The sequence below is a fragment of the Chinchilla lanigera genome, unplaced genomic scaffold (genome assembly GCF_000276665.1).
Source record: "Chinchilla lanigera isolate Chin_1 unplaced genomic scaffold, ChiLan1.0 scaffold00020, whole genome shotgun sequence".
NCBI classification, from domain to species: Eukaryota; Metazoa; Chordata; class Mammalia; order Rodentia; family Chinchillidae; genus Chinchilla; species Chinchilla lanigera.
The window spans coordinates 13943922-13971906 of record NW_004955421.1 but is presented as its reverse complement, the minus strand read 5'-3'; the positions used below and the strand labels follow the sequence as shown (position 1 = coordinate 13971906).

Below are 27985 nucleotides of genomic sequence, written 5' to 3'. Positions count from 1 at the left end.
TCTCTCTCTCTCTCTCTCTCTCTCTCTCTCTCTCTCTCTCTCTCTCTCTCTCTCTCTCTCTCTACTGTAGGATTAAACCCTCTTAATCAATTATTTGTTTATGTAATCATATAGATTTCTCCTAGGGCAAAAAATCATATTTCCATACTATATTAGTGGTATAAATAGTAAATAGAATTATAAGGCAGCTCATCTCTGAAATAAGTATTAGGGAAAAGTTTAGTATGTAGCAAGTTAAATAGAAGAGGATCTTATCAACTTATGCCCCATATTTTCTTAGGTGATGACATCGATGAAATCTTCAGTGTAATTAAAAAACCACTCCTCATTAGGAAATAATAAATAAATAAATAAATAAATAACATGATGCAATAACCCATGCCAAGAGAAACAAAAAATAAGTAGCCAGGTCATTACTAATTACAGGTAGATTGAAAACACATTGTGCTACCTACCATATGCTGACAATCAAGGTGCAAAATAAAATTGGGAATTGGGAAAACTTCTTGGACATAGCCAATGTAGCATGCACTTTGAGTATAAAAAATTATCATCAAAAACTAATTCCTTAGTAAGCACTCCACTTGTAAACTCTGCCGCTAGAATGCCAAGAAGCATAATTTTCTAGTTTAAGGGGGAAAACATTCTGACGGCTCTTCGGAAACAAAATTGAGGGAGAGGTCCTCCTCCCTTTTATCACTTTGTACAGCCTGTGACTGCATAGCTTCTCATATTAATTAACATCCTTCACCGGCTTTCATTCCAAACCTTGACACTGCATGTAAATCAGATCCAGGTTCCTTAAGAACAATCAGATGTCCAAGTTCCTCCTGGAACCTGGTGGACGCTTTCCTTTGTGAAGGACCTTGAGGGACTGGGAGCAAAAATGACTCACTTCTGTTTATGAGCAAGCAAATTAAACCTTGCCACCATCAGCCCCCAGTGGCCGAAGAGAGACGAAGGGTCACCTTCGTTATAAATGTACTCTGCTTACCCAAAGGAGGGAAAGAATCATAGTCACCGAAAGGGGAAAACAGGCCCTAACATTAACGGTTTTAATTTTTCTGACTGATTAAACATTTCTGCTGTCACTTGGCTGTCTACACAGGTGATTTTTAGGCAGGTAGGATGCAATCTTTTAATGTGAACATTTCCTTGATTTTCTTTGGTACCAATAAACTGGAATAATTTTTCCATTACAGGATTTAGAGTCCCAGCATGGCCCTTGCTAAGTGTTTCAAATGAGTGACACATTAAAGATCAAACAAACTAGGTTGAAGGCACTTCATGAATATTTTAGGTTGTGTCAAATGCCTGACTTGCCTCATAGGCGTTAAATTTTACATTTCGACATCAAGTTAACCTTAAAAACTTGGGAATTTTTTTCTCTTCTGTGAAGTCTGGGGTACTGATAGAGTAGCTCACTGAAAATTGGTAATGTTAGTGTAAGTAGTTGTTGCTCTTTCAGAGATGTTAACGCAGGACTTTCTATACTGAAGTCTTCACAGTCATATCTTTACAAATTTCTATCCTGTGTTATAGTACTACATGCTCTATTATTTACTGAACTTTTCTTTAAACTTTATTAAACTTAAATGAACATAGAAATTGACATGATATGTGATATCTTAACTGTGAATCTTCTCACCCAAAATAATCATTTACTGGTGAAATGAATACAATGGGGAGAAAATAGTATGAATGGACACCATGCAAGATAACATGAATGGACATCAGCTGAATACTATCAAAATCTTTGAGCCTGAGACCTTTAGTCTGCTAATTCAAAAGGGAGATTTGCAAGTATTAGACAAGTCTTACACACACTTCACTATTCTCCTTGAATTAATTTAAATGATTGAAATAAAATTGAGATAGTAGATCTTTCTCCATCTAGGCTATATTATTAAGTGATGCCTATTCAGTATTGGTTTGTGTTGTGAAGGGCACTTTGTTAAATCCATTAGTTCTTGGTACTGGCTGTACTATTTACACAGAATGAAAATATCTCAAGTAAGAAGAGCTTATCCTGAAGAACAATTTAATACATGAATCAAATTTCATTATGTTTTCTTTACCCTTCTATTACCTGTATGAAGAACATTGAGAGTTCATTTGGACCTGATGATGATCAGTACTTGAGAATAAAGAATCCACTGATAACAAAGGATGACAGAACCGTTATTTCATGAAAATCTGGCCAAGTTTAACTGAGTATCTTATGTTTAACACTAGCCCCCATCACTATTGCTATGCAATAAGTTAACTTCCAAACTAAGCGGCTTTAAGAAAGATCTTCCATCCTGCTCAAGAAAAAGTAGGGCTGAGTGAAGACAGCTCAGTCCTACTGCACACCTCATCAGGTAGAGTGCCTTGTTGGGGACTGCGGGCTCATTCACATGCCTGGTGAAGCAGTATTGGGTGTTGGGTGAGAGTTCAGCAGTACATGTGGACTGGTGAACTTGGTCCTTCCTGAGGTTAAGCTCTGCACAGCTGGTTCCAGCTTCCTCAAACTACGGTGGTTAAGCTCAGAGTCAGTGCATCAATGGACCAAACAAGGTGGATGTGCATGTATTTTTATAAGCTCATGTCAGAAATCATACTGATTCAACCTTACAGTTCCTCATTGATCAAGGCAGTCATAAAGGCCTACAAGGGCTCCAGGATATAGGGATGGATTTCGCCACTCAATGGAGAGTAGTATCAGGCCATATTGTAAAAGGAGTACATTGGACAAGGTATGCTATTGCCACCATCTTTGACAAACACAATCGATCATTCCCTTCTAGGTCCCTTGAGGGCTTGCCACACTGCCAGTGCCTTGGACAGCTGACCTGCATGGACTGTAGAAAAGGGTCTCCACATGCTCTGAGACTACTCTGTGCTCTCTCACGGGGAGACCCAAGGGAAGGAGAAACGGAATTTGTGGGTATGTATTCACTGAAATTCATCCTTGTACACTCGTCTGAGCTAACTGTGCTAAGAAGCTAAAATAGGTTTTAAAAAAAAAACTGGACTAGAAACCCCTACTTTTATGTCAGAAGCCTGTGTGGGGGCCAGACAAAAAACTCCCAAAGGCTCAAAGAGAATAAAATTATACCTTCTCCTACGAGAGTAGCTCCCAAAGAGATCACACCATTTTTATTACAATTGCCATATATTGTAATTCCAACAGTTTTCCTGATACTTCAGAAGTATAGATTTTTCATCTCAAAGTCATATTGAAAAAGATAAAGGACAGACTAGATTTGATATCAAATGTGAATATCAATAGACTATTTTTCTGATAAAGAGCATGATCCATACATTTAAAATCAGTATAAGATAAAAAGGTTTGAGAACTCAGAGTTACAAATACTTATTTTAAAAAACTGAACACCTAAAATTCATGACAGCCTCAGAATTTAAATATTTAAGCCACTCAAAATAACTGATTTTTTTCCCTTTCTAATTTATGATAAGACCAATTCAATGTTATGCTTCAATATTATGTCTTATAAAGTAGAATAATTTTCCTTCTGAAACTGGAGCACAAAATTGAAGGTAGGATGAATGACACAATTCAGTGGTAAAAAGGAAAGTAATATGTAAATTAAAAATAATCCACTCACTTTGATTTCTGGATTCTGGTTAGGTAAGAAGCTTAGAGGTCTCTACTCTGTATTAACAAGTAAATAGCTGAACAAATTAAAAAATGAATAATCCTTCTTAGCTATAGCAGGAAGTTGAGGTCAAAAGGTAAACTGCTGCCTCCCAAAATTTTAGAGACAACAGGTAAGACAGATTTATATCTTATCAGAGCAGAAATCCATAAACAGAAATCTCTAAATACCAGGGTAGGAAAATCTTAACTGTATTTGACAAATTGCTGGATGGTCAGAGTAGAGATCTCTGAGAGTTGAAAACTTCCAGGGACCCAGTCACAGAGAGGTCCCAGCCGCACTTTTGCCTCCAGGAGGTTTACAGCTTTTGGCAGGAGCAGGCCAAAAGGGATATTTTGGAAAAGTATTGTTTTTAATGAGGTCTGTCTCCACCAGAAACTTTCAACCACAGAATAAACTGTTGATATTTTTTCACAGCCTAACCTGATGGGGAGAGGAAAATACCCTACCCTACTCCACTTTCAGCCATCTTGTCCTGCATAACAGAGGAAGGAAATTTGAAAGGAATCTGTGAGTTCAAAATCCAGGAATAGAGTCTCCACCTGAGGAAGAAATCTCTGAGCTTGAGGACACAATAACAGAATCTTAAAAATAAAATCCAAAGCCAGATAGAAAACAGAACAGAATTTCCAAGAAATGTGGAAACCCTCAACAGGTGCAACACATACTTAGAAAGGATACACCAGAAATAGGAGGAAAGAAAGTATGAGAAAATGGAACAGAAAAAGAATATCTGAAGCAATAATGACTGCAAATTTCCTCAAATTAATTTGAGACAACAAACCACAGATGCATGGAGCACAGAGAACACCAAGTAGAATAAGTAAAAACACCAAAACAAACTAAATCAAACCAAACCTAAAACACACTTAGGGGTGACATAGCCATAATTAGAAAAAACATAAAGAAGAATATCTTGAAGTACACCGAGATGGGTAGTGTTATGGCCTGTGTCTAGATGTCCTCCCAAAGTCTCATGAAGTCATAGGTGGGGCTTTTCAGAGATGGCTAGATCTAGAGAGCAGGATGCTGGGATTAAGGGTAGGTGATTACTAAATTAGTCCACTGATTGGTTTATCATAGTTTTGGGTGTGAATAATGAAAAGGCCCTCCCTGTATGTGATTGCTACCTACCCTAAAGGTGTGTGCCCTGGATGGAATACAAGGGACAGAAAGAGGCTGCTGTTGTCGCTTGTTGCTTCCTCACTTGCTGCTTTTTCTGCCTCCTGCTTTCTGCCTCACATGCCCTGAGCTGTTTCTCCTCTTTGATGCCCCTCTGCCATGCCACCTTCCTTGGAGCCAGACAATTATGGACTGAAATGTCTACAAATTGTGAGCCAAAATAAACCTTTCCTCCTTTAACTGTAGGTATTGGGCACTTTGTCTCAGCAATAAGAAAAGTAATTAAAACAGGTAGAGACACTTTTCCTGTATAGAAACAGTTAAGATTACATCTAACTTCTCAGAAACAAGAAAAAAGAGTAAAGTATTGAAAATGTTCAAGGGATAATAAAACAAAGTCAAACCCATCCACCTAGATTCCTGGACCCCATAAAATTTTATAATTCAACAATGAAGAAGAAATACATATATTTTTCAGGACAAAAATTCAAGAATTTTTTGCTAGTAGACCTTCCTTGTAAGCACTCTTAAAAGTGTTTTAGAGAAGGAACAATATATGGGTCAGAAACTTAAATCCACATAAAAATGTGTGAGGTTTAGAATGAATAAATGAGAGTATAATGACAACTTGGTTTCCTTGTTCATAATTGATTTAACAAAAAAGGCTTTGTTCAAATCAACAGCAACAAAATGTTAGATTATGTATACATGTGGATATGGATACTTATACATGTTTCTGTGTGCTCAAAGGCAAGGGAAATGAATGACAACAGTACAAGGGATGGGAGGGAGAAATGTGGAGCTTTTATTGTAAAGTACACCTACTGGGAGTATAGGAGATTTTCATTATAAGTATTACAATATATTTTTGAATTTATAAGCACTAACTGTGAAGTGGACATGAAAAAACACCTGGATTAATTATGCATATACATTGTAAACTGGATTAGTTATGGATGTATATTGTAAACTCTAGAGGAACCACTTAGAAAAAGAAACAGGAAGTATAATTGATACAGATCCTAGTGCATTTGGGCTGTGATAACAGAATACTATAAATTGCGTTATTTGTAAATAATGGAAATTTATTTTTCATGGTCTGGAGGCTGGAAACTCCAAGAATATGTTGTCCAATGAGGGCCTGATTTCTGGTTCATACATGGTGACTGCTTTCTGTATCCTTAGATAGTGAAATGGGTGATGGGTCTGTTTTATAAGCATACTAATTCCATTCATGAAGGCTTTGCTCCTAAAACCTAATCACTTCTCAAGATCCTCCTCCTAATACCATCACCTTAGAAATTAACATATATTAATTCAATGTACATTTTTCAACATACAAATATTGACAATGGTTGGGGGTTGCAATTATTTAGACCACAGAAATAATAAGCTAAAAAGTGAGGAAATTGTAATCATAGTAAATGCTTTGCCACAACCATAAAAGGCAGATAAAATATGAAAAAGAAAATAAGAAAAAATAACAGGAGCAACAAATACAAAATAGTAAGGATTATGGTAGCCATTAATTCTATATTAATAATCACTTTAGAAATCAATAGTACAGATATATCAATTAGAAGACAGAGACTATCAGAGTGATAGTAAGATTGGACTATATATCATCCACAAGAAACATACTTTAAATATAAAGTTGCATATAGATTAAAAAGAAAGGCATGGGAAAAGATATACTACGCTAACACTCGTCAAAAGAGAGCAGGAGTAGTTATACTGTTTTAGATAACACAGACTTGAGGGAAATGATTAGGATAAAAAAATGAGGGTTAGTGGGGTCAAAGAATGGCTCCTCATAATAACGGTTCAATGTTGCAAGCAGACATAATAATCCTCAATGTGTGTGTACACAGCAGAAAAGCTTCCAAACATGTAAGGCAAGAATGAACAGGAAAGCCAGGTAAAATAGATAAATCTACTATATATTTGGAGACTCTAAACACTCCGCTGTCAGAAATAGATATAGCTGTCAGAAATTAAAAACAAAAACAAAAACAACAAAACCTTAGTTGAATTAAATTGCACCCACAGTCAAACGAGTATAATGCTATCTAGATACCATTTGTCCAACAACAGCAGATCATCCATTCTTCTCAATTTCAAATGTAGAATTCATGAAGACAGGTCACTTTCTGGGCCATAAAACATACTGCAAGAAATACGAGAGTACAGAAAATATATAGTGTCTTTTCTGAGGCCACATTCCAATAATAAACTAAAAATTAATGATGGAATTATGCCTGAAAAGATCCTCAAATTTCTGGTGATTGAACAAAGTACTTCTACAGAATAAATGAGTCAAATAAGAGATCTCAAGAAAACTTATATACATAGTTTGAACTAAATGCAAATAAAAACATAATTCTTATCATAATTTGTGGATGTGGTCAGAACAGTGCTTAGAGGGAAATTTATAGCATTGAGGGCATATATTAGTAAAGAAAAGGCTAAAGTCAGTAGTCTAAATTTCCACCTTATAAACCTAGAGAAAGAAGAGCAAATTAAATCCAAAACAAACACAATAAAAGAAATAAATATTAGAGCAACAACCAGTGAAACTAAAAAGAGAAAATCAATAGAGAAAAATCAACAAAACCAGAAGCTTGTTCTTTGAAAGGATCAATAAAATCAGTAAGCCTCTAAGCAGACTAACCAAGGAAAATGAAGAGAAGAAAGAAATTACTACAGAAATGGAAGAGAGGTCATCACTAAAGAGTTCATGGCTATTCAAAAAGAATTTCACAAAGGGTAACAACTCTGTGTCCATAAATTTGATAACCTAAATGAAATGTGCCAATTCCTTGAAATATACAATCTGTCAAAATTCACACAAAAAGAAATAGACAATCTGAACAGATACTATATATATATATATATATATATATATATATATATATGAAATTAAATCAATAATTAACAATCTCCTAAAAGAAAAAGCATCAGGGGAACACATATTCAGTGGTTAATTTTGTCAAATATGTAATTAAAGAATTATACCAATTTCCTCTCATTTCTTTCTGAATATAGAGACTAAGAAAATACTGCCTACCACATACGCATTACATTAACACTGAAACCAGACAAAGATAACACAAGAAAACTATACACTAATATTTTTTATGAACATAGATACAAAGGCACTTAATAAAGTATTAGTGAATTGAATCCAATGATACGTTTTAAAAATTGTAACAACATGGACTCTGGATCAGGCATGTGAGACTGATTTACCATTTAAGCATCAGTGTGCAGGGGGCTGGGGATTTAGCTCAGTAGCACAGCACCTGCCCAGCAAGCGCAAGGTTGTGAGTTCGATTCCCGGTACCAGAAACAACAACAACAACAAAAAGAATCAATGTGCAATCTATCACAACAAACTAAAGGCTGATCACATGATGACAATGCAAATAGAAAAAAAAATATTTGATCAAGTCCCGAGCACATTAACACGTTCTCACTTTGATAAAGGATCTCAGGAAATAACTTATAACTTTCATTGTACTTAATGGTGAGAAACTTAAATCTCTTGTAAAATCAGAAACAACACAAGCATGGCCCTTCCCATTACTGCTTTCCAGCATCACACTGGAAACCTGAACCAATGGAATAAGACAAGAAATGGCAATAAAAGACAAGCAAGTTGAAAAGAAGAAAGTACAGTTCCCTTTGTTGACAGATTATGAGATTTTCCATTCAGAGAATCTGAAGAAATCAACAACAATAACAACAAAAAGTACCCTGAAACTAATAAGTGAGTAGGATGTAAGGTTAATGTGTACATAAAATTAAATTGCTTCCTTAAATACAAGGAATATACACATGGAACTTAAAGTAAGAAATTTATATTAGCACCCTGAATTACTGAAACACTTGAATGTAAATCTAACAAAATGTACATGAGATCTATTAAAAAAACTGCAGAAGTCTGACTAAAGAATCCAAAGAATATGATAAATGGAGAGAGATTCTATGTTCATGAATAAGAACCTGCAGTAATGTCAAAGTGTTAATTTTTCCCAATTTGGTTCACAGGTTTACCACAGTGCCAATCATAGCCCGAGCAGAACAACTTGTGGATATCACCAGCGTGACTCTAAATTCATACATAAAGACAAAATCTCAGAATGCCTCCTCAGTATTTAAAAGGGCCAAAGCTGGAACACTGACATTATCCAATGTCAAGTCTTAGGTAAAGGTACAGGGATGACAAAGAACTTGTTGTAAAAGAACAAACAGATGAACGTAGCAGCATAGAAAACCAAAAACGGGCCGATAAAATATTGTCAACTAATATTTGACAAAAGGGCGAAAGAAGTACAATGGTTCAAAGATAGCCTTTAAGTCATATGCTGCTAGAAAAACTGGACATTCACAGGAAAAAATCCAGTCACAGATATTACACTTTGGAGAAAAATTAACTCAAAATGTGTTATAGCTCTACATTTACATTTTTTAAAAATTATAAAATTAAGAGGATCACACAGGAGAAAAACATAGATGACCCTAAGTACAACAAAGGCTCTGCAGCTATCCCAGAAGCATAATCCAGGAGACAATATGACAAGCTAGACCTAATCAGGATGTAAAACTTTGCTCTGTTAAACATATCAAAAGAATGAGAGGAAAAGCCACAGACTAGGAGAAAATATTTGCAAAATTTTTTCTTTTGAAAGACCTTTATGCAGAATATACAAAGAACCCTTAAAACTCAACAAAAGGCAAATAAAAATGTAATTAAAATGTGAATAAAAGAGCTAAACAGATACCTCATCAAAGGAGATATAGGTGACAAGAAAGTGTATGAAAGTGTATTTAACATTAGATGTCATTAGGGAGTTGTGAGTTAAAGCCAAAGTGAAATACCACTACATGCCTGTCAGAATAGCCAAAATCCAGACCATTAACATTACCACATGCTGGAAGACATGTTGGCTGTTTCTTATAAAAGCACATATATTTTTACTATAGGATCCTGCAGTTACACTTCTTAGTAATCACCCATAAAAATTAAAAACTATGTCCACATAAACCTTGCACATGGATCTTTACATTTCATTCATAATTGTCAAAACTCAGAAACAATCAAGGTATTATTCAGTGGGTGAGGGAACAAATAATTTTGGCACACCTGGACAGTGGGATAGTGTGTGAGGCTACAAAGAACTGAACTAACAAAAAACTGAAATACAGAAAAATCTTAAATGTATATTATTAAGTGAAGCATAGATACTCTATAATTTCAACTACAGTATATGACATTCTGGAAAAGGCAAAAGTGTGAAGTCACTAAAAACTGAAAATAAAAGAGAGTAGCTACCAAGCATTAGAAGGTAGGTAAGGATGAGCAGTTAAAACACAGAATTTTTGGGGGGCACTGAAGCTATTCTGCATGATACTGTAATTACAAATCACTATACATTTGTACAATATGCAGAATATACAACAAGAATGAACTTGATATAAACTGTGAACTTGGGGGTGATGATAGACCAATGTAGGCTCATCAACTGTAACAAACCTACCACTCTGTTGAGGGACATTGGTAATGTAGGACGCTCTGCATATATACAACCCAGGGGCTCTACTTTCTATACAATTTTACTGTGAATTTAAAATTTCTCTAAAATGCTCATTTACAAAAGACAGTCACTAAAGACTACATATTATATGATTTCACTTATATGGAATGTCCAGAATATGAAAATATAGGGGTCTGTCTAGGGTTACAGGTGTGGTGTGAGGGTCTGAAAGTAAAGTTTCTTTTAAAGGTACTGAAAAATACTCTGGATTTGGCTGTTGTTATGGAAAGATAATTCCGTATATTAAAAACCAATAAATTTTACACTTCAAGTGACTGACTTGTAGGGTATGTAAACCTTACCTAGTGGTGGTGGTTAAAAATGAATATTGCCAGAGTGAATAACATGTAAAGCTCCAGTCAGCAGAGACTATTTTTTCTAATTTGATGTGTGATTTATTTGTATATTTATTGTATTTACTGAAATTGCTTCTATTTTGACTTTGGTTTCCTTTTCCTGCATGTATTCATATACTTTAGTCCCATTGATTTTTTTCTAAAAAACCCTATAAACTAAGGCCTCTTCTACCAGTCAGTGTTAGCATGAGCCTCCAGAAATGAGATTTTTTTTTTTTTAATTTTTAGAAGGGATGCAGGTAACTGGCAGTTATAGCATTTTACAGTACAAAAGATCTCGTGGAATTATAAGTAGTAAGAGTGGAATTATTATTGAGTCTCTTTGATATATTAAAGATTTAAAAATATTTGTATATTAATGTTTTTGGATTTTCACATGCTGGTATACATGCAAACATATTCACATGTACATAAATATACTCTATATTATATCTCTGCTGGTAGCTTATGTTTTTCAACTGGCTAAAACAAGCATGTGTAGAACAGTAAAGTCTCAGTATATCTTAAAAGCAATTAAAAACAGCTTGTTACACTTGCCGGGAAGAACAAAAACAAAAAATAAAACAATAACAACAAAAGCCAAATTCAAAGAATTGCTAAATGATTCAACTTTATTGGAGGTTTGTGAGGAAACAAGATAATATTCACAGCAAAATTCCTCTGAAATATTCACTAACGTTTGTATTTCCCTCTACATTTCTCTCCTACAGGCATATCATATATCATATCCTTTCCAACATCCCACACGTTTCTCGTAACCCTCTGTGAACACGGTTTCTAACTTCTTTTCCCTATTTCCCAAGTTCTCGTACTTTTCCATCTCTATCAAATCAAGAAAAGTTATGAAAAATCTTAGCAAAAAAATACAGAGGTATTTGGTTTTATGCAAATGAAAGTTCCTATTTTTTGAGTGATGTAATTGAGAAAGTTAAAGAAAAGTGACATCCCGGAGGAGAGTATTTCCAGTGAATTTAACTGTGACATAATGAATAACTTGAATAAATAAGGATGTATTAAAATCTGTAATATAGAAATTCTGCATTCTAACAGAACAAAGTCTAGCAATCTGCAGTTTATAAAAGATGAATCTGATATGTTGAGACAGCGAATATCTACTATGCACTGGGAATTACATGGTGTTTTGGTTTGGTTTCCTTTATGATTTGAAGGTCTCCCTATTGTAGTTTAGGCTGGCCTTGAACTTACTATGTAGCCGCAGGCTAGCCTGGAACTCCTGGTGATTCTCTTGCCTCAGGCTCCTGCTGGGATTGCATCCTACCACATTGGGCTACACTGGGGATTTGGGTGTCAATTATTTCCTGCTGTGGCCCAAAGAGAACTGTGCCCAATTAGTATCTGAAATGGAGATGAACTCTGATATATAGAGATGTAAATTTCATTAAATAAAACAAAATTTTTGTCAAGCCCATGGTTGTCTTGAAGCAATTTGCATTTTATTTTTGCAATTTTAAGTCATTCTCTATTGCCGCATTTAAAAACAAAACATTCTTGTATATATTATAAACCAGGCAGCTGAGAAATAAAAGTTAGAAAGAAAAGACATTTTTCTCACTCTCATTGAAAGAAGTAATCTTGCATTTCATTAAAGCTAGTACTGTATTAAGTTCCAAATTTCTTGATTTGGAGGAGTCAGTTATACAGTAATTTTTAATCTCTGTTTAGTATCCAAACTACTAATAAACAAATGGAGAGATTTTCAATCTCTGAAAAATGAGAAGTTGGCAATATGGAGATAATGATTTTCAACCATCTGTTTGGCAAAATTACAAAAAAAAAAAGCAAGGATAAAACCATGTTCAAGAAAGGATATGTGGGAATTACTGCTAATGGGAATATAAATTGCTATAGCTTTTCTGGAAAACAATTCGGAAGCAATCCTACCTCCAGTAGATTTAGTAATAGGAGTAAGAGCTAACATGTATTGTTCTTAGTACTTCATTCACACATCTGAATAAAATATTATAATCACCTCCATTTTACAGATGAGAAATGAGAGGCAAAGAAAATTAAAAATGAACAGTGCATAAGACACTGAACTAGGTTTTATAAGCTGGCATTCTTTTCAGAGTTTTAAACAATGAACCTATATTTGTATAACTGCAACACGGCTCCGTCATTCTTTACTTGAGCAAATACTCAGGACTGAGAAGGAATTCACAAAAAGGCATCATCCTCCTTCTAAAACGCTAACAATTATCTAATGCTTTTTGACATTACACCAATTCTATTTGTTCTTCCATCTCTTTTTCATACTTTTCTTATTTTTATTACTTACATTTTGCAAAGGTATACATAAAATGAAAAGGAGAGTGTATTGTCTATTTTGAGAGTAAATTTTTCATGCACCTTGGTTTATGAACAGTTTTGTTTGTGAGCGATTCGGTTCACAAACAAAAGCATTTGGCAAAATTTGGTTTTTGTTTGCAAACTCTACATCGGATGACAAATACAACTGTAGCTATCTTTCCCATGCAAACACAAATGCAGCAATCTTTTCCAATACTGTGGACCAAATTAAGTTCATGAACTGAGGTATCACTGTAACTGTTACTTCAATAAATTGTAGTACAAACTTTTCTTTTTATAATTTATGGCAAGTTGATCTCTGGTGGGTGGAAGAAAAGCTCTCAAAGTCTACACAGTCACTTTGTTTCTCATTATTTCTTTGTTTTTTGCCTTCTGTATTTTAAAGATATATGATGTGGAGCATTATGAGTTTGTATGGGTAGTTTTGCTGTGAATCATTCTTTCTTTGAAATTCACATCTTTCATACTATTTCTTGGCTGATAAATTGTGTATCTTTTTGTTTATAGCGTTTCACTGATAGCTGTGTCTCTTACTGTAACTGCTACTCTTATGGATTGCAGTACAATATGTTACACATTCCGTGGTTTGTCTCTTTCATATTTTCTTGAACATTCAAATTTATCTTACAGTATTTCCATTGTGCTTGATTTTGAACCATTCATCTTAATAAATACTATACTTAAGAAACATAGTCCTGAAGTACCAAGTGAACTCAAATCAGAACTGAGACTCTGTAAGGCTGACTGAAGAGAAGATGGGCTGGGGAAATAAACAAGTGTTTCGTGTATTTGCCTTTCTTCCAGCTGCAATAGGGGAACCATCCTTCTTGAACTGCCAAATAGCAATATGAGAGAAGTTGCGCTTCAGAAAGTGTCTTTAAAACCAATAATAATAATTTTTCTGCTATGACCCCCACATTTATGGGCTCATTACTTATTGGATACTTCCTCTTAATGATCTAAGTTAGCAGATCTTTTGCATTTGGACAAGCTATAAAATTTTAAAGGTAATCTAAAGGGAAAAAATTTAAAAACTCAGAGTGTCAGTATAAGTAATTTGCAGATTAGGTGCTTTGTCTCATATCCATATTGAAAATCCATGTGTAAACTTTTCCCCACATTTTTATTAGTGTATACTGGTTATATAGATTAATGAATTTCATTTCAGCAATTTGCCTATGCAAGTAACATACTTTCACCAGTCTCCCACCCATCATCTCCCTGTCCCAATTTACCTTCTAGTTCCACATTTTTGGGAGGTGGCAAATGTGTTTAATGTATTTTGACAATGTTAATGCTCACCCACACACCCTATTTCTTCCCCTTTCTTCCTTTCCTCTTGTCTAACAATAGTTTCCCTTCAACATTCTTGTTGTATATTTTTAGGTTGCACTTTTACTTAGCTGTACATTGAAGGAGAACTGATTTTTCACAAAATTTTAGTTCTCAGAACCTAAATAATTCCATGAAATAAATCAAGTCCTAATATCAGGTAACCACATGATATTAGCAAAAAAGCATGTCTTTTAAAGATATTCTTCTCTACTACTGAGAGCTGGACAACTCCATCAAGCATTAAGTTCACAAGTAGTTGCTGTAACCAGAGTGAGCCTGAGACTGTGGGAAATACATCTTATTGAAGTGAACTAGTTTAATGAAGGGCAGATTGGTTGTCACTGCTTAATTTCTTATTGCTCCCAGTGACTTTTATCCACATACATTTGAATTCATCATGGATCCAATTCCATAAAATGTTCATAAAACTCTGCAGTTTTGCTCCAGACATTCTTCATTTTCAAAGAACTTGTACCACATAAGCTTTATCAAAGCGAATACTTTTCGTTTGTTTTGTTTTTGTGAGACAGGGTCTCACTATGTGGTTCAGGGTGGCCTTCAACTCACAAAGTAGCCAGGTCGGCCTCAAACTCGTAGTGATCATCCTGTCTCAGCCTTACAAACGCTAGGATTACAGGCATGTGCTACCACGCCCAGGCGCAGCATATACATTTAAATATCCTTATAATGTATAGTGAATCCTTTGTGTGTTTAGCCTTAAATGTTTTATTTACAGTGAGCCCCTATCATATAATAGGTCTTGAATCCAAATTTAGCTTATTAAGCAAGCCAAAATTATCGTTGACTACTGCCAAAATCAGACTTAAATTAACAGACCATAGAGTTTAGCACAGAAACTAACAATGCTCTTTTCTTCCTCTTGAATTTTTGACTATTATTTCCCTTTTCCTGTGAAAAGCTAAAGCATATTTATAGATTGGGAAAGAAAGACACTACATAGGGATAAATAATGGAATCTCTTTTTCCTGCTGCCACCTCTGGTTTGAAAGTGAGCATGACAGAATACTGCCATATATGTGCTGCTGACCCCTGTGTCTCTTCTTTTTTTAATTTTTTAAAAAGAGAATGAAAAGAACAATAAAAATGACACAGAATTTCAAAACAAGATGATAGGAGATTAACAACGGTTATTATATTGCATACTGTTATCTTCAAAGTAGTTGCTCAGATTACCAGATATAGGCATGTAAGATTGACCAAACAGTATAAACACTAACTGCTCCTTTCTTCTTTCAACTGCACATGTGTGAAATAGAAATGTACACAATTGGGTATGCCAGTTTTTTACTTGCATTAACAAAATTATATATTCAGATATATAGAGACAGGCAAAAAGAAGACAACACAGTACTCTAGGGAGAGACTGGTGTGCGCAAAATCTTGTGAAAGGAGGGAGAGTGGCAGATATGAAATCTAACGGGAAAAGAGATCAGAAAATAAGAAACAGAAATTAACGTGATCCACTCACTCACCCAAGGGCATCACAGAGTGAAAACAGCATCCTAAAACTTTTGTACTTCCGAGTACAAATCCCCACTTCTCTACTTTCATCATACCACGCTGACAAGGATTTACTTGGCAAACAGTGAACTTAAGTGGAAGCCTTTTTCCGTCATTTCATTATGTTACTTCACTTTGCCCCATGGACTGTGGAGCCTTGATTAAATGAGCCTTTGTGAATGTATAATTCATAATGTGCAGAAACCTGTAATTGATGTCATTCTACTCCTTTGGAACATGTCCAAATTTATATCATAAATCTATTGCAAATTATTGAAATTTTTTAATTTTATGGGATTTTTCCTAAATAAATGATTTCTGAAAAATGAATGACTGAATAGTGAATATATAGTATAGTACCTTGGACAGCTGGCCAGATTGGTTTAAATTGATGAGTTAATTTTCCATAACCTAAACCACTCCGCCTTCCTTAAACCTATGGCACTATGTACCTCGGCAGGCAACTTCTCCACTTACTGCTTCTTTGCTCATATTTTGCTGTTGTTTTTTTTTTTTTTTTAAAGTAAGGCATGTTTCTATGAACACACTGGAGAAAAGGCAAGCAGACTAGGTATTAATGTGCATGCAGCAATGAATACAGAATCGGAGGACAAGAGCTGTTACATAATTCCCTTCTCATGCAACAAAAAACCGATTTACTTAATTGCTTGTGCTTAAGGGCAATGTCATCTTGTAAGACTTACTGTTTTACACTGATGGGAGAATATTAAGTTACTAATGGCATCAACCAATAAAAAAAATTCATAGGCCATGAACCAGCACATGAAAGAGAGAACAGAACTGGTAAGTGATGGCACTAATTGATGAAATTTCACGTTTCAGACACTTGACTCTTTATAGAGATGACTTTATGCCTCTGTACAACCATCAGGGCTGCGTAAATGAGGAAAGTTAAATTATATTATTAACTCAAATGTTCTTAAGTACAATTTCCTCTTACAGAAAGCAGCAATCTAGTTCAACCTCTGAGCATTTCCTTGTGGCTGTGTGATGCATATTACAATCAAAGGACTTTGGAGTTTTAGTTCTTCTGTGTTTAGCATGAACTAAGAAGGAGAGCCTTGTGTTGGATAAAATATTGCCAACATAGGTGAAGTCCAGCTGATAACCACAAACGTAATAATCTACCTTACATGTAAAGATAATTAATATTTTAAACTGAATATCTAAACTTTAAAGTTAAGAGAAGACTGTAGTTAAGGGAAGAGCCTTTTCTAAGTTGTTTTTAGGGTCTTCATCCAAGTTACATGTTAGGCTATTATTCTTGTCAAGCCTCTTACCAAAGGAAGGAAAAACTGCAAGAGATCTGGGTTGTGGAGTGCAGAGACAGGTGAGAAACTTGATGCATGCCTTTTCTATCGTGATGGAAGAAACTAGCAACAACGGAAGAGTGGATACTTAAAGCAATGGTAAAAGAAATGCAAAGGGGTTGTAGCCACTGCTAGTGGTTTTCAAAGCCTTGAATCAGTCCAAAAACTTAGAAAACTGGTATTTGAAATTTTACTTAATTACAGATAGATCAATAACTTCTCCATTTTCTACTTCCTTTTAAATCTTTTGCTTTTTCCTATGTTAGTTTCTTGGGACAGCCACACAAAAGCATCACAAATCCAGTGGTTTGGAACAACAGACATGTATCCTTTCGTAGCTCTGGATGCCAGAAGTGGAAATCAAGGAGCTGGTGGAACCATATGTATTTCAGACTCCGTAGGCGTGGGTTCCTCCTCGCCTCCTCCACTTTCTGGGGACCCCTTCATTCCTTGGCACATTGCCTCCCATCTCTGCTTCCACCACCACAAGGCCTTATCTGGCTCTGTATCATCACGTGGTGTCTCTTCTCTGTGCATCTGGATCCAAACTGCCATCTTTGTATAAATATACTGCTATGTTGGATTGGGGTCCACCCTACGCTAGGAGAGACAATCCCATCTTAACTTAATTCATTACTTCTGCAGTAACCTTATTTCCAAATAAGGTCACACTGAGGTGCTGGGCACAAGTACTTGAACATATCTTCTGAGATATGTTCCCAAATCTACCCCCAGTAGCAGCCTTTTCAGTTGTACATAATCCTAATATGTTAATATACTTATGGATACTTAAACACGCTTAATAACAAATCTTGTCAAATTAATATAGTTGAATTGACCATTATGTGTTTTACTGATGTCTACATGTTAATCCCTAAGGACAAAACCCAGCTTTGACACAGTTTCAAACAGAATGAAGCTATCACTGAGTCAAAGCAGCATGTATGCAAAGGAGGCTGGGCTTGCTCATCTGAATTCACAGATAAGCAACCAGCTGAGGCTCTCTGTCAGACTCAGTGACTGGCCAACATCAAGTGACTGCTTAACTATTCTCCAAATGTTAACTATCCCTTGTAACCACTTTTTTTTTTTTCCCTGAAACAGACCCACCACAAACCAGGAAATGCAATAGGTTATGGGAAAGCATTTGTATTGAAGAGACACACAGATTTAAGCTGAAAGTTCCACCACTATTAGCTGAGTGACCCTGAGAAAGTATTATACATTTCAAGTCTTCAAATTGTAAACCTATAAAAGGATGGGTCTTATGGCTAACGACCAGTGCAACTGCAAAAGTACTTAGTAAATATAACTTAGCTCCAACTTCATCAGAAAGATGACATTCTGAGATTAAACAATTGCATACAAATGGGATACAACAAAATTGTCATGCAGCATAACATTTAATGTAAATGCAATATGCACCAACTTTAATTAAAATTACACATTGAAGTAAATGTGCTCAATTTATGGTAATTACAAAAATAAAATTAAACCAGAACAGAATTGAGAAATAAGATTCTCTCATTTAGAAACATCTCTAGAGTAGTGCCAATATTCCAGGTGTTTTTTCAGAGGCAACTTGTCATAGACACATACAGTATAAAAAAATATGAGGAAAGAGCCACAACTTACCCCACCAACTTTCTCAAAGTGAGATCCATCTTTCTTAAAATCTGTGAGGGCCCCATTGAAATACCAGGTAAATATAATGTCTAACAAAGGGTCATGTTGCACCTGGCAGGGCAGAATGACACTTTCGCCCACCGAGACATCCATATTAGAAGGGGCCAAAGTTATTCTCGTAGGTTCTATTAGGAAAACAATTTGTAAGTAAAATGTTAGCATTTTTAACATAATGAAAACAATTTGTACAGGTAAAGTTGTCGGCTGACGTACAGTGTGTATGTTTGCATATGTATAGGTATACACGTATGTCTGTGTAATTGAAAGTCTTCAAGATTAAAATATACTTATTTTCAGGCAAGGCTATACTATATTTTACTGGATCCACAAATCTGTGTTAAGAAATTAGCTTATTTGAGTTCACAAGATATTCAAGTTTAGAAATTAAAGTCATGTGCAAACAGTTATAATAATACTGAGAGAATTAATTTCAACTTAGTTTCATTATTCTGTACAGCGTAGGGGTAGAAACAGAAGCTACTGTTTTTTTGCCAAATTTCAGTGAGTGGGAATAGTACAACCATCAAAGTTTAAATATACTCCAATCTTTCATGTTTGCATGGATTGAAAAACAATGTAAAAGATACTCTGAATAGGAACAACAAGAGGGTCACTAGTTAAACAGTTAATTAACACATTTGTCCCAAAGCAAATGTCCACATGTGCATCTTTTTCTGGCTATCATCACAAACCTTCCATCTCTTGTGAATTCTACTTCCCCTGACTTCACTTTCCCATTCTTCTTTCCCATGTCTTAGCCTCACATGGCATCTTCAAAGGAGTCATTTAGAGATATGGTTTGTAAATACTTCTTTCAAGTTATCTGTGCAACCCAGTGCAGTCAGGCTTTTGTCCCCCTGACCCACCTGTCCTCACCAAGGCCCCTGCTGCAATACCCAGTGTGAATTTTTGGTCTCCTATTACTTGATTTCTCAGCTGTATCTGCTGCACTTGATCGCTGTCTTCACCACTGTGTACTTTTATCTCTTGGTTTCTGTGATCTCAGTTTTCTTTCACCTGCTGTGAACATTTTCATGTCTATCTTTATGACAAATTCTCTACTTTTGTTCCCACATTTCTCAGCACAGAATGTGTGTTCTGTCCTGTTTTTATTTTTTAAATTCCCTGTCTTCATGTACTCTTTTGGAGGCCTGAGCTGGTCTCTGGGCTTTGGATACCCATCTATAAGCCAGCGACTAACCTATGTATACTTCAGTTCTGTCCTTGGCTGTTCTCCCCATATCCAAGTTCTTATATCCAGTACCTACTCAGCATCTCCACAGGGATGTCCATCATCATTTCTTTCTTTAGGGTACACAGTAGGATGAACTTCCTAACAATCTGAATTCAAGCATAGCCCAGAGCTATGCCCTGGCTGATGAAGCAGGAGTTACATGTGGCTCTGAAAGGCTGAATTCTAGAACTAGTGGGTAACTCCATGCACTGTCTTTACCCTTCTGTGGTAATAGGCAATGTGCCAATGGTGGAGGCAATAGATCCCCTTATCCCTAGGAAGAGAGCACAGCTGACTCTCCACGGACTTGTCCTAGGAGCAAAAAGTGAACTTCTGCTGTTTGAATCCACTGAGATCTTGACAAATCCACAATCTGCTTCACACAGAGTCATCTCATAGTCAATGCACCTAAGTAAAGCCATGGTCTTCCTCCTCTCCAATGCTGTCCGACCTGTGCCTGTGCCATCTCAACTGCTGTGACTGTCATTCTTCCTGTTATTCACTCTGCAGGAATTCTGGAATCCTCTCTTACTCTGAGCCTCACATCTAATTTCAGTCCCTCCTGCTGGCTCAGGTTATATCCAGAATCTGATTCCATCCCATCATCTCTGTGGCCACCAGCCTCATGTCGGTCATGACTACCTTCTTCCTGGTTTGCAGCAATGGCTCCTGGGAACTTCTCTGTCTCTATCCTTCCTTCTCACAGTCTTCTCAACAGAGCAGCTAGAGTCATCCGTTTAAAATGCCATTCCCATGACCTCATTTCTCTGCTAAAACCTGGCCCTTGGCTCCACTTTTCAATTCAGCTGAAAGCTGAAGTTTTAAAAAGGTCTTCACAGTACTTAAATAATTTTCCCTAGGAAATCTGATAGTTTTCACCTTCATCTCCCGGAAATCTTTGTCCCAATTTTCCTTCACTGAGTTCTATTCTGAACACTCTGTTTAATACTTTTTTTTCTTTCTAGCTTGGGTAGAATTTAAGATTCATGAGAGCAGTGCATTTTAGATGTTCTCACTGGCATAGTTCAAGTACTGGTCACATAAGCGATGCTCATTTTTTCTTGAATAAGACAAAAAATTGTATCCACAACTTTAAGCAATTCTTTTCATGAACTTGGACACCACCAAAAAAAGCCAACTACAATTTAAAGAAATCATTGTGCCTGAAAATATATGGCAAACAGAACAGCATAGAAAGAGCATAGTAACTAAGGCTTGTATCCACGCACACTGACCTGTGCTAAAGAAATATTAAGTAATATACCCTATAAAATAACAAGAAAAATACATGGTTTCTACTACCTGGTGCACTGCAGCTGGTGAAAAACCTGCATTCGATATACTTAACCAGGATAATATGTGGTGCAGTGCATCCCCCAGGAAAGCAGTCTGTGAGATACGCACCCACCTGTAACCACCAGGAGTGTTGTGCCATTGGCTTTGCCAAACTGGTTTTCTGCTGTGCAGGTGTAAGTTCCGGAGTCAGCTTTAGTCACATTGGCTATTTTCAGTCCTCCATCTTTCAGAAAAGAAATTCTAAAACCAATAGAAATTAGACCAATAAATATACAATGGTCATTCATTCGAAGTAAACTTTTTTTTTTTTTTTCCATAGAATGTGTTGTACTAAGCTATTTAAGTTGACTCACCAGTTCAGTTTAGGGAGAAAACATACTCTGTGTCCATGTGAATTTTGCATGATATTTTTAGGCAGCAGTATTACTTAAAATCATGCCTAATTTCGGTAATGACTTTATTAAATAAGTGTGAGGTGTTTTCCAAAAATGTATCTTGTGATAGATTACTCATGGGTTTGTCTTTTAAATTTGTATATAAAAAAGGGTAGGCATGACAACATTATTTTCCTAACTTTTAAAATAATATGGGAAAAACAAAACAACCTGCTTGTATCTCATTATGAACTAAAAAAGCCACAATTGACTCCATAAAAAAATCAAATTTTGCAGAAATAACAACAACAAAAACAAAGACATGTGCATGGCCAGCTGTGAACTATTGCAAAGTATCTGCACAGATCACTCAGCATTACTTCACGGCTTCTTAGCACATGGTTACCTAGACTTCTTAAAGCTTTAGCACCTACTATTTGATCAAGGACATATAAACAAGCACCTGCTACGTGACAGGCACTTGGGAAACGCTTGGGATTGTAGTGTGAGCAAACTTAGAACATCTCTACCACTTCAGAAAAAATATTCTAATAAGAGGCATGGATATTAAACAAGTAAAAATGAAAAGTTCAGCTTTGAAAAATAACCTGAAGGAGACCAAAGGTGTGATACAACAGAAAGTAATTGGCTTAGGAAGCATTTCCAGAACAACTGGCTTCAAAAAAGGTGAGTGTCAAAAATGTCATTACTAGTATGAGTTTATGTATCAAAATGTACAAATTATGCATTTTGTTATGTACTTATATGCATTCTTTACTAACCTTTGATGCACTTTCACTTGCATCCTGGCTACATTTTTTTGAGTAAAGGTCATGGAGGAAACAGTGCTAGCACACAGGGATCCTCATGTTTCTGGGTAAAGCTGTCCAGAAAGCTTTCTAGGTATGTGGTATTTTCTCACCATGTCAGGGTAGGCATAAACCAAAAGGGCTTGGGAACCATGACCTAGCCAGCTAAACAAAGAATAAGCACAGTACTTCAACTTGAGGAATTATATGGAATATTTAAACATCTAAGGGCTTCTCCTAGGAAACTTTAAGATATGTTTTATTTCGGATTCCTTTATGGACCATGACCATTTTGTGGGACAGAAATGCACATCCATTGTTTACCTAATGAGGTGATTAAGAACTTTATGAATAATCTCTTTGTGTTTTACCCTAGCAGAGAAGCAGAGAACATTTTTTTTTTTTTCTGGATTTGGTTTGTTTGTTTATTTGTGGTACTGGAGATTGAACCCAGGACTGTCATACTAACATATTGAACTGTACACCCAGTTGCTTTTAAAATAATTGTTATTTTGGATACAGGGTCTTATAAGTCATGAAGTTGCCCAGGCTAGGCTCAAACTTGTAATGTTCCTGTCTCAGCTTCCTGGAGTGCTGGGATTACAGGCATGTGCTACCACTTCCAGCTCAAAGATTTTCTTAATGAGCATGGAATAATAACTGAAAGTGGAATCCCCACAGAGAATTAAAAATATGGGGTCAAGAAGTTTTGAAAGGCATGGGAAGTGAACTCAAGGAAACATAAATGTGACTACCGAACCCTGTCCCCATCCCTCCACCTGCAGGACTTTTGCACAGACCATCTCTGTACCCCGTCCCATGGCATCACGCTGCCTGCAGGACACAGACTGCAGCCTAAGAGTGCTCTGCAGCCCTGCAGCAGGACCCTGACTTTTGCAGCTTCCTATGACATCGGGGTTTGGACCACTTGCCTTTCTCCCATCACGCAAGCCACTCCTCAATTGCTCACTTTCGCCTCAGGACTTTTCTAAAAATGATTCCCTTTAACTGATTGGCCGGTACTCACTCCCCAGCCATCAGGCACTTTCCAGAACCGGGGAGCTGGAGGAGGTCTCCTGTATTTGATTAAAACATTCTCTGTGTTGTTCATAACATAACATTTATATGCACTGAAACATGAAATTGCATCCTATAAACATGGACAATTGTTAAGCGTCAATTATGAAATCACCCATGCGGCTCCGCAAAGGGTCAATTACATGCAGTGTGCCTCTACTTCACTGACACCTTACTTCTTCATAGATGCTGACTCTCTATAGGCAGGAACAGTGCATGGCTTACTCGTGACTAAATTTCTAGATCCTTGCACAGTGCCTGGACTAAGCACACATTCAAAAATCATATTTGTTGAATGAACACGTGACTCTATGCTAGTGGTGGCAACATAAGACAAGCATGCCATGGGAAGCTCATCATTGAAGGCTCTAAAAGGTTCGCCACCATGGCACTACACCTTTAGTGAACCACTGTGGAAGATTTCAAGTTAGGAAAACCTGGTTGTAAGACACAGAAGAGTGACAAAAATAAGAAAATATATTCAAAACTGTTCAGAGGATTACGTGTATGCATACATATGTACACATATGCACATATACATATATTACACACATTTACTGATATGTATACACACACATTTTATATATATAGTCATTCTTCGCAATCCAGAAGGATTGGATTTGGGGCCTCTGAGTGAATACTGCAGATACTAAGTCTGTATATAAAGCGATGCAGTATCTGCACACAAACTCCACCGCTTAATTCATCCCTGGACTACTGCTACCTAATAGAATCAAATGTTATATAAATAGTTGCAGTACCCTTTTAAGGTATAAGAAATGTGTATATATTTGGAACAGTTTTACTTTTTAAAACATATTTATAATCTATGCTTCTATAATTTATTTTGGCATTTATATTATAAGAAGTTTTCTGAAACCCATCCTGGGACTGCGTCATAAAGCAGTTACTTTCTATTGTATCACCCTTCACACTGTTTCTCAAAACTCTGAATTTTTCATATTTACTTATTATTTTTTAAGAATATTATTTCTACAACAGTACAGACTTTCTATGGTGCTCACACTATAATCCCAGGGGCCTATCACATAGAAGGAACTCATTTATACTTCCTTAATCAAATAACAGATGCTAAAGCTTTAAGTAGTCCGACTATATATTCACAAGCCCTAAAGTAGAGTGAGTTGCACGGTCTTTACAATAGCTTTCAGCTGAATGTGTGAGAACTTTTGTTTGCCAGTAGAGAAAACACCGGGAAATGTAGCACTAACATTCAACATCCCTGATATACAGTACATTTACAGTTTTTTTCTCTTATCACAATCCAAAAGTAACAGAACATTAAAAAATGACTCCAGACTCTTGAAGTATAGACAGACTCCCTTTCTTTTAGCTTACTTCCCAAGAATATTTCGCATGAATGATTTTTATCATTCATGGAGTAAAACTTATTTCAGGTGCACACTTAGCATCAAGTCTGCAGCACAGAGAAGGTGCTGGGGTGAGCAGTCAGACGCTGAAAGAGGCAAATAGACTGGAATGAAAATTTACATCATCTTGTTAGATACATGGTGGCTCACCAGAGCCTGTGATTGAATACACGATGGTTGCCTCTCTGCCTGGAAGAGCAACAAGAATATTCACATTGGAACGTGAAAGGGATAACGAAGCTTCAAGGGTAGGCAGTAAAGAAGAAACAAATATTAACTATGGTGGGAAACAAACAAATACCAGGAAGATGCAGGTAAGAGGGGATGGGTTCCTTCTCAGCCTTCGGGGATGAAGTTGATACTGCTGAACAATATGAATGATCCCTCCTTTCGCTCATTAGTGCTTCTCACAACCAATTCGATTGTTAATTCCATAACTAGACTTTTAGGTCCTGACACCCAAAAAGAGTAACACTTAACCTCTGGCAGCACTCAGCAAATTTTAGCTATGAAGAGAAAATGAAGATTTTCTGGACATTGAAATATATAAAGACGGGAAGTTGGTAGATGTTATCAGAAAGTTGTAAAGGCTTGTAAACGAAGAGCTAAACTCATCTGTTCTGAGTTATAGAGCATAGACATAGTATTGGAAGCACCCGGAAGCTGGAATCTGCCAATTCTGAGATTAGTAATCCTTAAAACAAATTGGAAATACCTCTTCTTGACCGGATACATGTCAAGTTTAACTACAGAGCTTCAGATTTTGGTACCATAAAACAGAGACAGATATTTTCAGTTATTTTCTCAAGCTGTGAATTAGTATATTTCTACTAAAAATATGGAAATATTTGGAATAATGGAAAAATAAAAAATCTTTTGGTATGTTAGTTTCAGTACCTTTCATGAAGCAAACCTGGCTTCATGACCATGGTGAAATGAAGAATTTCAAAGGTAAGACCTAACATTTTAGGAATCACACAGTACTCCAAAACAAACATATTGACTTTGAAAGAATGCAAACTCTGTGTGTATCGTAAAATTTTGAGCTAATTGGATATTTTCTTCCTAAATTGGTTCTTCCAGTAAGTCCTAAGAGGCCCACAGGGCATTTCACACAACATAAAAATAAACAATATTCAGTAAATGGATGGAGTAATTGTTTCTCAACAGAAAACCTTCAATAACCCTGGCATCCCTACAGAGATTCAAAGTGAAATTTTTATACCACTTCACTATAAATGAAATTGCTTTCTAAGCTTTCTGGGAACAGGATTTTCTGCAAATAGATAGAGCTGAAAATGTAGATAACAATGAGTGGCTCTAGTCTTGGCACAGAAATGTTAAATGAAGATTTATGAGATTAACATTCAGAAACGTGGTACTCTAGTTTGCGTTGAGAAGTGTGCATTCTAAATCATTGTGGCATTTTAACTTGCTGATCAGCTTTATAATATACCTTTACACATACCTTTTTACTGCTCTTTCCTCTTGTAGTAAGAGGTTAATTATTTCACTTAGCTGTGCAGTCTATGGTTAGTTTGGAATAAGTCAACATAATTGCTCTAAAGCTGCTCTAATGGTCCATGCTGTAATTCAGTGATGGCAGGGATTTCACGACTTTTAAAAAATCTTTTTTGCTTAGAAAGTGTACTGTTGTCTAGGCAACATTGACCTGTATTTTCTGATGACATTTAAGCATCCATAATAACACAGTTAGGTTTTAGAATGGTAAAGTGTCGAATATTTTGCATGCAAAACAGTATTTCTGAAAATATTGTTTTTCTCTTGCCTGTGTTCTGAAAATTACGGTAATTTATTCAACTTGAAGCTTAGAAAATGCAGTGCAACTCTACATTTTCTCAGAAAGCACATCTCAGTAGAGATGAGATCACATGAGATCATAATGATTAAACAGCTATATGGAAAATAACAAGGCTATTTTAGATGACACTTTCTGAGTACAGACTCTGAGAGATGGATGCTTACAATTAGTTGTACATGAAAAGTATTCACAATGCATATATTACAGGCTAAATAATGAGAGTTAAGAAAAGCAAATATATATTGATGAAAATTCATGAGAAAATAAATGTCAAAAAAACCCGAAAGAGTGTAGCTTATTTACAGCTGCTCTCTCCCCCACATGCCCAGCAATAAAACTGTTCCCCCTTGAGTTCAAACATAACCTGCTGACAGTATTTACGGAAATATTATCAAACTGCTCATTCTTTTGGCTGCACCATTTTGGCCATTCATTTTATAAAGCCAACTGTGTTGGCTTAGTGATTTATCTGGCAGGAAATCTCCCAAGCAAAGAAAAAGAATGGGGTAGATTTAAGAGTTAATTATCCCATCTTAGAGTAAGCACCAGGTTAACATAGAGGCTTGGCTTTTCTGCTGAACACACACTCCATGGAGCAGACACCAGGGCTCTGGAGAGGAAGTAGCTTGGCTCCATTTGACACCCCAGAGAAATGCACTGAATTCAGACCAATTAACATGTCTTCATATAAGAAAGGGATCGACGGGAAAGGAACATTCACTTCACATCTATTAAGTCATTCTAACTGCATACTAAATTATCATGACATACACATTTGGAGTTAAATTCATTTTTATGACAGTAACTCAATAATATTGCTACTAAATGAATTCAAACCTATACAACCAAAGGCTCCTAAGAGGGGATTTCCAGTCTAAATGATTTTATACAATTGTTCATCTAAGAAATTCATAAAATCCAGGCAACAATCCATTAGAGACATTTGCGTCTTTATATAAAGCTGTATCTGCAAAAGTTATAAATATTTGGATATTTGAGATAATAACACAAAAAGGAAGCAGAGAAATGAGACAACTGTCTTAT

General features: G+C 36.0%; 1 protein-coding gene across 1 annotated transcript in view; it reads right to left on the bottom strand.

The window, feature by feature from the left end:
• Positions 1-27985, bottom strand: part of Cntn3 (contactin 3 (plasmacytoma associated)) — a 319768-nt gene that overhangs the window by 36640 nt on the left and 255143 nt on the right. Inside the window, exons 12-13 of the mRNA XM_005383763.2 lie at positions 21581-21708; positions 18888-19063 (exon numbers count right to left, since the gene is read on the bottom strand). Coding sequence (XP_005383820.1) covers positions 18888-19063; positions 21581-21708 — 304 coding nt within the window. The remainder of the gene's footprint in view (positions 1-18887; positions 19064-21580; positions 21709-27985) is intronic.